Source organism: Gorilla gorilla, chromosome 7, assembly GCF_029281585.2.
Source record: "Gorilla gorilla gorilla isolate KB3781 chromosome 7, NHGRI_mGorGor1-v2.1_pri, whole genome shotgun sequence".
In the NCBI taxonomy this organism is placed as follows: domain Eukaryota; kingdom Metazoa; phylum Chordata; class Mammalia; order Primates; family Hominidae; genus Gorilla; species Gorilla gorilla.
In genome coordinates this window covers 146,296,750-146,308,056 of record NC_073231.2, presented here as the reverse complement: position 1 = coordinate 146,308,056, position 11,307 = coordinate 146,296,750, and the positions used below count along the sequence as shown (strand labels likewise).

At 46.8% G+C, this 11,307-nt stretch overlaps 1 protein-coding gene across 1 annotated transcript; it reads right to left on the bottom strand.

The window, feature by feature from the left end:
* Positions 1–533: 533 nt before the first annotated feature.
* LOC129524023 (uncharacterized) lies at positions 534–4,698 on the bottom strand. Its single transcript, XM_055348239.2, has 4 exons — positions 4,685–4,698; positions 4,168–4,575; positions 3,306–3,433; positions 534–713 (listed from the first exon to the last, which is right to left on the bottom strand). Exons 1-4 carry the CDS (start codon positions 4,696–4,698, stop codon positions 643–645), a joined length of 621 nt encoding a protein of 206 aa, XP_055204214.1. The 3' UTR covers positions 534–642.
* Positions 4,699–11,307: the final 6,609 nt, after the last annotated feature.

The window sequence follows — 11,307 nt, the reverse complement described above, 5'->3', positions numbered from 1 at the left end:
CACTTATATTTGTTCTATTAGCATATCTATGTTATATATATATATAATATATATATATATATATTTTTTTTTTTTGAGACAGAGTCTCACTCACTCTGTTGCCCAGGCTGAAGTGCAGTGGTGAAATCTCAGCTCACTGCAACCTCTGCCTCCCGGGTTCAAGTGATTCTCCTGCCTCAGTCTCCCAAGTAGCTGGGATTATAGGCACCTGCCACAATGCCCGGCTAATTTTTTTTTTTTTTTGTATTTTTAGTACAGATGGGGTTTTGCCATGTTGGCCAGACTGGTCTTGAACTCCTGACCTAAGGTGATCCACCTGCCTCTGCCTCCCAAAGTTCTAGGATTACAGGCAAGAACCACCACACCTGGCCACAATAGTATATTTTTGTAGCAAAATGATCCAGTTCAGAATCACGCATAATACTTAGTTGTCACGTCTCTTTAGTCTTCTTTAATCTGGAAAGGTTTCTCAGGCTTTCCTTGATTTTCATGACCTCAATGCTTTTGAAGGTCACAGGCTAGTGGTCGTGCAGAATGTCCCCATTTTGGTTTGTCTGTGGTTTCATCAAGATTAGACGCAGGGCATGCGTCCTTGGCGGGAACACCACAGGCGTGTTGCTGGGCTCTCCTAGTTCCATCCTGTCAGGATATTTCCAGCCACTTATATTTGTCCTGTTCGCACTGATGTTCAGTTTGATCCGAATCCTCTTTACCTGGTTCAGAAAAAGAAGGAAAGGGGCTGGGCATGGTGACTCCTGCCTATGATCCCAGTACTTTGGGAGGCTGAGGCCAGAGGATTGCTTGAGCCCAGGAGTTTGAGACTAGCCTGGGCAACATGGCAAAACCCTGTCTCTACCAAACAAAAATTAGCCGTGCCACGTGGTGGCATGTGCTTGTAGTCCCAGCTACTTGATGTGATGAGGTTGGAGGATTGCCTGAACTTGCGAGTTGAGTCTGCAGTGAGCTGAGATTGCACCACTGCACTCCGGGTGACAGATCAAGATTCTATCTCAAAAAAAAAAAAAAAAAAAGAAATTGCAAAGGTATGGGTAATTGTGATTTTAAAAACTCCCAAACCCTCCATTTGATTTGTGTTCTTTGAAAAAATTTGCATAATCCCTGTAGCCTCAGTCTTTCCTTTAAAACTTTTGCTTCAACTCTGTTGTATTTAGGACATACAAAAGGTATAAAGAGGCCAGGCATAGTGACTCATGCCTGTAATCCCAACACTTTGGGAAGCAGGGGCGGGTGGATCACCTGAGGTCAGGAGTTCGAGACCAGCCTGACCAACATGGTGAAAATCCATCTCTACTAAAAAACAAAATACAAAAATTAGCCGGGTGTGGTGGCAGGTGCCTGTAATCCCAGCTACTCGGGAGACTAAGGCAGGAGAATCCCTTGAACCATGGGGGCAGGGGTTGCAGTGAGCCGAGATCGCACAAAAACCAAAAGGTATAAAACCACGCATCAAAACCAAAAGGTATAAAGAATAAGGCAACTTGAATTATAATACAATAACTTGATATGTAATATACAACATATATTTCCAGTTGGATTACTAGATATTGTCTGTAACATATAAAATATATAATACAATATGATGTAATATATAACTTGAATTCTTAAGTAACCCAGTTCGAGAATAAGCCACTGCCAATTTAGTTAAATCTCGCTTGTGAATTCCTCCCCAGCTTCAGCCTACTCTCGATTTGCCCAGAACTCACTGACCTAAGCTCCACTGACAAAGTGACAGAAAAAATCCTGGGTTTCAGAAGCAATTTGAGGCAATTAGATGCAAATTCAGCCCAGATGAGGACGTTTGTTTTTCTAGTGTGGCTACCTAGCTTGTTCCGGCACCTGGTGGTCACACATGGAACTGCAGCTTCTCATACGTGATCCTTTTCGAATTTTTTTCCTTTCGAATCCTTTCTTTCTTTTCTTGAACTTTATTTTGTAATGTAAAATCTGATTTGCTTAAGTTGGATTTATCATAATTTTCTTTTAAAAGCTTTCTGGTTCTAACAGTGACTGCCCTGCATCGGTGAAAACACTTGGTTAAGCATTAACTGCTCAATTATCACAATTAATCTTTTGATATAATTTCTTGGTGTGTATGTGTGTGTGTGTACATAATTTTCCATTATTAATTCAAAAATGAATTGCTAATATATACTAGGTACTGAGGCAGACGCTGGTACAAAGTAAGAATAATCAGGATGGCTAATTAAAGTAATGCTTCTAATTATACCCCATGAAACAAGAAACTTCATTTATCTACAAAGGAAGGAAACCTGTCAGTAAATACTATTTATTGATCACCTATTATGTATCAGGTAACATGTTCCTTCCCAGAATATGTCACAGAGCACGTGCACTGTTTGAAATGTATTAAATGGTAAATGACAGTCATTAGTAGGCTGCTTTTGATGATCATTCTTGAGGCGTCTTTGGATGTTAAATTCATTGATGAAAGTTTGATGAACAGTCTACTTTGTTATATCAAAGTATCATACAAATTACTTATTAATTACAGAGAAAAAAATAGGAACTTTACAGTGGAGAAGCTTGGCACCCTTCACCTTAACCAAGCAACCAATGTTACCATTACAAACAATGGCACAAACCCACATCATTTGCCTCCTGATATAATGCACCAAGGATGCCATCACTTCTGAGGTATTTTTGCAAAACATACATAACATGAATCTAATCATGAGAAAGCATCATACAAACTCAAATTGAGGAACATTCTACAAAGTAGCTGGCCTGTATTCTTCCAACATATTAGAGGTGCTAACCTAAAAAAGACATCAGAGAAAGATGTCTCCTAATATAATTAATTTATTCAGAAGCAGGCAAAAAGGATGGTGCACCTGGCTATATGGCTATGGCAAGCCACAGGTGCACCTGAATAGGGCAGGGGTAAGTGGGAGCTCTTATTGGCCAAAAGTAGAAGTTCACATAAGCTGTCTGGAAACAGGTTTCTTTGGTTCTGGAGGCTCAAAGCTGGAGCGGCATCAATTTATTTTTGGAGATGCCGCTACTAGGCAAGTGTTCTTTGGAGAGCATCTTATTTGAATTGCTGTCGTCCTAAAGAATGCCTAGTGCTAAGCCTGGTCACAGAAATAACAGGGTGGCACATGCCTGGAGTCCCAGCTACTCTAGAGGCTGAGGCAGGAGGACCGATTGAGCCCAGGAATTTGAGTCCGGTCTGGGCAGCACAGCAAGATCCCTGTCTCTAAATCAATAAATGTGTGCATATGTGCAAAACGTAGGTGGAGAAACGCATGAGACTTGTGACGTACATGAGGAATTTCTTGTGTGGTTATTATAGAAAGTCCTTGAGACAGTTCTTATCTCAAACATCAGCCGTCCTTTGTGCATTCCTGGCTTGGTGTGCTTGGGTCTGAGTAGAGTTGTCTCATCCTGGTAGCTGCAAGTTTCACAAAGACATGAAAGAGGAAGAAAGACTGAGACCCTGTTCTAGATAAAAGGATACTAAAAAAAGATTTGACAACTAATTGAAACAGTATGATTCTGGACAGAGGGGAAATAGCTATAAAGGACATAATTGGCACAGAGAGAGAGAGGAAGAATGTGAAAATGAGGCAAAAATGTAAAAATTGGTGATTATGGATAAAGGATATAATCACGATTCTTTTTACAATGCATGTCAATTTTCTGTGAATTTAAAAGTATACATATAAAGTACATATATAGTAATACAATATAAACACCCCAAAAAGTGTTCCCGAAAGTAACAAGCTCTTTGAGAAGAAATAATTGATCTCTTTAAAAATGATTTATGTTTCATTATAAAGTCAATGTAGGTATGCTTAAAGAAAAAAAATGGGACAATATAGAAAAGTAAAAAGAAAACTCATCAGTCTCTGACACATGTCACAGCCCACAGCTACCTGGGAAGGCTGAAGAGTGCAATTTCAGCAGAATGTCAGGGGAGGAGCAGGATTGTACTAGGTGGAGAATATTCTAGACTGAAGGAACACCACAGAAAAGACAAGAAAGCGTGGAAGGGCGTGGCTTGAGGAAAAAGGTCGGGAAACTGGGGGTTGAAGAATGAGCAGGTGAGATGGGTAAGGACTTCCAGAGAAGAATGACTACTGGGCTGGGGGGGGTGGCATCTGGGCCAGTCACAATTCTCCTCACGTGTCGCCTTCCACAATGCCAGGCACGCGCCTGGGGTTGAATACATATTTCTGGGCTAAATAACCGAATGTACAAAAGGCAGGCCCTAAATTTCCTCTCCGCCCCTTAGCGTGCCCCGCAGCGACATCGTCACAAGCGCGCGGCTTTTGGTCCCCGCCCTGGGCCTCAGGGCCTCGGGGCCGCGCGCGGGGCGTGGTCAGCCGGAGCTGTGACGCATCCGGGACGCAAGCCGAGGGCTCGGTTTCCACGGCAACAGGCGCTGGGCCCCTGTTTTTCCGCTCGCGCTCGTGCGTCACTTCCGGTCTCTCCCCTCTTTTTTTCAGCCTTGTGTAGGATAGGTTCCGATTGGGACCAACGTCGGGGTGGGAGTGGTACTGGGGAAGGGCTGTCCAGAATGAATCTTCGGTTCTGCGAGAAGAGCCGGGCGTCAGGCAGGTGGAGCTTGGTTTCCGTCCCCTAAGCCAATCGCTTTCCAATCCGTCCCCTAGGCGCCGCGGGAAATTGATGCCTCAGCTACCGGCCCTGGAGCATGCGCACTGCTACCGGAGGCGCCTCTGGGAAATCCAGTGCTCCGGGATTTCCACGCAGCCGGAGGGAATCCAGAGGGGCGAGTGATGGGCGTGGCATCAGGGGGCAGGGCGTACGAGTCACAGTGTTGATTGGCCGGTGAGAGGCCCGGGCGTGGAGCGGCAGCGGACCCCTGTGGCGGGCTCTGGCGTTTCATTCATTCGTTCATTCATTGAATGAACTGATTCACTCCATGTTTACTGAGTGTACGCTGTGTCAGAGCTTGTGTAGGCGCTGGGGATTCAGAGCCGAGTCGGACACAGCCCCTGTCCTTAAGGAGCCCACGCTTCGACTGAAACCGCGGCGCCCCTGCCTTTCTTCCTTTGCACCTTATCTCCTCTCTTCTGTCAAGGCTGGTGTCCTTGCAGAAGGCGGCGACGCTCAGCCCATCTTACCTCAGGGACCCTCTCCGAGGCTTCCACACTTCTGAAAGCGGCTGCTGAACACGGAAAGGCCTGGCGTGGAATCCTGGCTAGCGCTCAATCACTGAGCCCCTTCACCCACTTTACATTCACCTCTGAAAGCATGATGCAGGCGTCCCCAACTTAGGGTGGCTCTACTTAGGGGATTTTTCAACTTTGCGATGGGCTTATCGGGAAGCAACCCATCATAAATCGAGGAGCATCTGTATAGTTATCTTGCAGAGGGCAGTGAGGTTTAAAATGAGCTTTGGTGCTTATCTTGAGGTTGAGTCCGAGTTTCTTCCTTACACGATTATTGTGAGGATATGAGATATTTATGCCAAGCACATTGCACATTGCCTGCCAGATAAGAGTTTCATAAATGAGGCCGGGCACGGTGGCTCACGCCTGTAATCCCAGCACTTTGGGAGGCCGAGACGGGCGGATCACTTGGGCTCAGGAGTTCCAGACTAGCCTGGGCAACGTAGGGAAACCCTGCCTCTACAAAAAAATTTACAAAAATTAGCCGGGCATGATGGGAGGCTGAAGTGGGACGTTGGCTTGAGCCCGGGAGGAAGAGGATCCACAGTGAGCCAAGATCGCACCACTGCGCTTCAGCCTGGGCCACAGAGCAAGACCCTGTCTCAAAAAAAAAAAAAAAAGAAAAAAAGTTTTGTAAATGGTAGTTACCATCATTGTGTTATTTTGAAGGAAGAGTTATGAAGGTCTAACCAAGTAGCTGGTTCTTAGTTGTGCTAAATAAATATAGTTATTTCTTCCCTCCATAGCCTGTGAGCTAGAAAGCCCAGGTGAGACATGACACTATGGAGTCCTATAACACGGGAAGGAGAAGAAACTCTTTATGGTACTGGTGGGGGATCAAAACCCTTGAGAGGTGCTGGCTTTTGCCCAAAGTGGAGTGATTGTATCACCCAACCGGAACACCGTTAGCCAGGACAGCAATCATAAGCTGGAATTGTACCAGGAAAGTAAAGCTATATGGTCACCTTACCCTGAGGCTGTACGAGTAGCATGTGACAGAATTTGTCCATTCTGTCTCAAATTGCCTTCTCACACTTTCTTTAATCCTAATGATAGCCCTATGAAATGATTATCCTTATATAATAACTGCAAATATGGAAGGCAAGTAATTAGGGAGTGATGGAGCAGGGACTCTGTCCTAAACTTTTTTTTTTTTCTTTTTGAGATAGGGTCTCACACTGTTGCCCAGGCTGGAGTCTAGCCTGCACTTTTTTTTTTTTTGAGACGGAGTCTTGCTCTTGTTGCCCAGGCTGGAGTGCAGTGGCACGATCTCTGCTCACTGTAGCCTCTGCCTTCTAGGTTCAAGCGATTCTCTTGCCTCAGCCTCCCGAGTAGCTGGGATTACAGGCGCCCACCACCACGCCCGGCTAATTTTTGTATTATTATTATTATTTTTAGTAGAGACGGGGTTTTGCCATGTTGGCCAGGGTGGTGTCAAACTCCTGACCTCGTGATCCGCCCGCCTCGGCCTCCCAAAGTGCTGGGATTACAGGTATGAGCCACCGTACCTGTCCCAGCCTGTACTTTTAACTCACAGCTGTGATAATTGTCAACCTCAGCAAGCCTTGTGGGGCATTAGTCCCATATATAGATTATATATATATTATATGTGTGTGTGTGTGTGTGTGTGTGTGTGTGTGTATATATATTTAGACAGAGTCTCACTCTTTGCTCTGTCTCCCAGGCTGGAGTGCAGTGGCACGATCGAGCTGACTACAGCCTTGACTTTCTGAGCTCAAGCAATCCTCTCACCTCAGCATCCCAAGTAGCTGGGACTATAGGTGTGCACAATCGTGCCGGCTATTTTTAAAATTTTGTGTAGAGATGGGGTCTAGCTATGTTGCTTGGGCTCATCTCGAGCTCCTGGGATCAAACAATCCTCCCTCCTTGGCCTCTCAAAATGCTGGGATTACAGACATGAGATACCGAGGCCAGCTTGGTCCTATTTCTTGAGACCCCTTGACTGGATGTTTCAGGGAAGCATATTCTGGCTGAGTTTACTGGATAATTTTCTTGTAGAGCTTGTTATGAACTGAATGTTCATGTTCTTCCCGAATTCATATGTTTAAATTTATTCCCCAATATGATCATATATGGATGTGGGGCCTTTGGGAGGTAATTAGGTCATAAGGGCAGAACCCCCATGAATGGGATTAGTGCGCTTCTAAGAAGAGACCAGGCTGGACACGGTGGCTCATGCCTGTAATCCCAGCACTTTGGGAGGCTGAGGCAGGTGGATCACCTGAGGTCGGGAGTTCGAGACCAGCCTGGCCAACATGGTGAAACTGTGCCTCTACTGAAAATACAAAATTAGGCCGGGTGCGGTGGCTCACGCCTGTAATCCCAGCACTTCGGGAGGCTGAGGCATGCGAATCACCTGAGTTCGGGAGTTTGAGACCAGCCTGACCAACATGGAGAAACCCTGTCTCTACTAAAAAATACAAAAAATTAGCCTGGTGTGGAGGTGCATGCCTGTAATCCCAAGTACTCAGGAAGCTGAGGCAGGAGAATCGCTTGAACCCAGGAGGTGGAGGTTGTGGTGAGCTGAGATTGCGCCACTGCACTCCAGCCTGGGCAACAAGAGTGAGACTCTATCTTAAAAAAAAAAAAAGAGACCAGACAGCTAGTTTGCTCTCTATCTGTCATGTGAAAATACAAGAAGCCAGCCATCTGCCATTCAGAAGACGACCTTCATCACACCCTACCCATGCTGGCGCCCTGATCTCAGTGTTGTTCTAGTAATTTCTTATATCTGCCCAAACCAACTAAGACAAATAGCCACATCATCAAAGCGTTCTGCCTGTTAGGACTTTTGTAGAGGGGAGAGAGTGTGAGTATGAGGTTGGACCTGGTTATTTTAGAAATTCCTTCCAAACTTAGATGTCTGTAAATTCCTTGAGGGCAGGTTTTGTATGTTTGAATTGTCACCCTTCAGAGGAGATGCTTAGGAAATGTTAAAGCTGCTAAAGGAGTACAGCCCCAGGACCTAGACAGTACGGGGACTGCTTTGGATGTTCTCATTTGATCATTGTGGGCTGGGCTGTGGCAGGCTCTTACACTCTCTGAGCCTCCGTTTTCTCATTGGTAAAAATGCAGAGTAATAATACCAGCACTTTGGGAGGCCGAGGTGGGAGGATCATGAGGTCAGGAGTTCGAGACCAGCCTGACCAACATGGTGAAACCCCGTCTCTACTAAAAATACAAAAATTAGCTGAGTGTGGTGGCGCACGCCTGTAATCTCAGCTACTCAGGAGGCTGAGGCAGGAGAATCGCGTGAACCCGGGAGGTGGAGGTTGCGGTGAGCTGAGATCGTGCCACTATACTCCAACCTGGGTGACAGAGTGAGACTCTGTCTCAAAAAAGTAAATAAATAAATAAATAAAAAGCAGAATAATAGTCCCCACTCTCCTTCCCCCACAGATTTGCTGAGACAGCAACATAAATTGATTGAAGTGTGTACATTGCAAATAAGCAATGTTTCCTTTTGCCAGCTTTCAATCTTGCTTTCCAAGTTGCTTGCCTTATCCACTTACAGACAGAATAAGAAAAGACCTATGCAAAAAGTACAGTCTGTGGGGTCTGACAGCCCTGGATTTGAATCCCCAAATAGCACCAGCCACTTGTGTGACCCCAGCCAAGTAGGGTATCCTTTCTGGACTTCAGCACTAAAAATAGCTCCCTTGCTTGGATCTTATGAGGTAAGCTTGGAGCCTAGTTTCTGCACTCAGACCTCCATTAGCAGTGGCCTTTTAAATGTATCTTTTCTGTATTCTCTGTTAAGCCCATACGCTCTTTTGTTTATTTATTCATTAAAAAAAATAAAAAAAAACACTTTTTTTTTGAGACAGGGTCTTGCTGTCTCTCCCAGGCTAGAGTGATCATGGTTTACTGCAGCCTCGACCTGGCTGGACTCAAGCGATCCTCTTGCCTCAGTCTCCTGAGTAGCTGTGACTACAGGTTTGTGCCATCCTGCCCAGCTAATTTTGGTATTTTTTCCAAGAGACAGAGTTTCCCTGTGTTGCCCAGGCTGGTCTTAAACTCCTGGGCTCAAGCAATCCGTCTGCTTCGGCCTCCCAAAGTGCTGGGATTACAGCTGTGAGCCACTGCACGGCCTCCATGCAGTCGCAACACCATGAGGTAGCCACGTTGGGCAGCTTGTGCGTTGTCAGGGAGACACTCTTTCAGCCCCTGGGCACCTCTGTTGAAAACTTCCTGGCTGTCTGGCAGGCTGGAAATCAGCTCTATTTGTTTTGCCCTGAAGATATGTTTTATTTATAACTCATTCTGACTCTGTAGAAAATAATTCAATAAAAACTCATTTGGTTTTCCACTAGCCCTGAGCAGGGATGAGGGATAGTATCTTATTTTATAACACATGTGATAATAAAACAGCCCTGGTCACATAGCCCAGAGCGGGTAAGTGCCTGCTGGCTGAAAGGAAAAATGCTGGCTCAGACCATTTCTCCCTTGCTGCTGTATGTGCTGAGAAAACCACTCCTGTCCTCTTTACTTTTCCATTTTAGGATTTTTTTTTTTTTTTTTTTTTTTGAGATGGGCTCTTTCTGTCACCCAGGCTGGAGTGCAGTGGTGTGATCTCGGTTTACTGCAGCCCCCGCCTCCCGGGTTCAAGAGATTCTCCTGCCTCAGACTGCCTAGTAGCTGGGATTACAGGCATGTACCACCACGCTCAACTAATTTTTGTATTTTTAGTGGAGACTGGAGTTTCACCATGTTGCCCAGGATGATCTTGAACTCCTGACCTCAGGTGATCCACCCGCCTTGGAATCCCGAAGTGCTGAGATTACAGGTGTGAGCCACCACACCCAGCCCTTTTTAGTGGTTTTTTTTTTTTTTTTTTTTTTTTGAGATAGAGTTTTGCTGTTGTTGCCCAGGCTGGAGTGCAATCGCATGATCTCGGCTCACTGAAACCTGTGTCTTCCAGGTTCAAGCGATTCTCCTGCCTCAGCCTGCTGAGTAGCTGGGATTACAGGCGTGCGCCACCACATCTGGCTAATTTTGTATTTTTAGTAGAGACGGGGTTTCACCATGTTGGCCAGGCTGGTCTTGAACTCCTAACCTCAAGTGATCCACCCGCCTCAGTCTCCCAAAGTGTTGGGATTACAGGTGTTAGCCATTTCTCCTGGCCAGGATTTTTTAATTGAAAAAGAAATACATGCACATGTTAAAAGATTCAAACAGAACATTAAACATACATAATGGAGAGCGGCTCTCTGTTTTCAATTTTCCCTGCGGATGCCACTGTTAATTCATGTGCTGGGCATCTTAAATCTGTAAGCCTCCCCCATCTCCTGCGTTATTTTATTTTATTTTTGAACCCAGAGGGGTTTAAATCCTTAAATGGCTTCTGCCCGCACTTAGCAAGCTTGGCGCCTTGGCACTGAACTAACGACAGCTGTCCTAGCCCCTGTCGCCTCTTTGGAACCTTTTATGTGGATCGATTGTTGGGGCCCTCAAAGTCGGGAGTGCCATGGTGCCAGCTGGGGATCAAGACCGCGCGCCACACAGGGGGAAGCCGGCCCAGGCTGGGTCTCGCACCTCATGTGCCTCCCGGGCCCTGCGATCCTGGAGGCGCTCCCAGGCCGCGCGCGCCACGGTCACCCACCCACGTGGGGGGCACGACCGTGGGGGTCACGGGGGGTGCCGCAGGGATCCACAGTGGGCTTCCGCGGGGCCTCCACCCCTGAGCTTCACAGAGGAAGTGAAATTTGAGCTGCGCGCCCTGAAGGACTGCTAAGCGGCGGGGACAGAACTGGGCCTCCTTCCAGCTGCGCCGCCCCAGGTGCAGAAGCTTTCCTCCTAGTCTCCGCTCTCTTGCTCCGGTCCCTCCCTCCCTCCTCGCTCCATCTCCTTCCTTCCCTCCTCCTCTTCCTCCCTCCTTTCTCCCCTCCTTTTTCTCTCCCTCCTCCTCCCTCCCCCTGTCCCGTCCCTCCCTGTCTCCGCTTCTCTCCCTCGCTCCTCCTCCCTCCTTTCACCCCTCCTTTTTCTCTCCCTCCTCCCTCCTCCACCCTCTCCCTGTCCCCGCTTCCCTCTCGCTGCCCCTCCCTCCTTCTTTCACCCCTCCTCCTCCCACTCTCCTCCTCCTCCCTCCCCGTCCCCTCCCTCCCTGTAC

Coding starts and splice junctions, on each gene's coding strand:
- LOC129524023 (XM_055348239.2), bottom strand. Junction 3,434..4,167: donor GGCATTGTGGAAGGCGACAC/GTGAGGAGAATT, acceptor TGAAACTTGCAG/CTACCAGGATGAGACAACTC. Junction 714..3,305: donor CCACACAAGAAATTCCTCAT/GTACGTCACAAG, acceptor TTTCTGAACCAG/GTAAAGAGGATTCGGATCAA.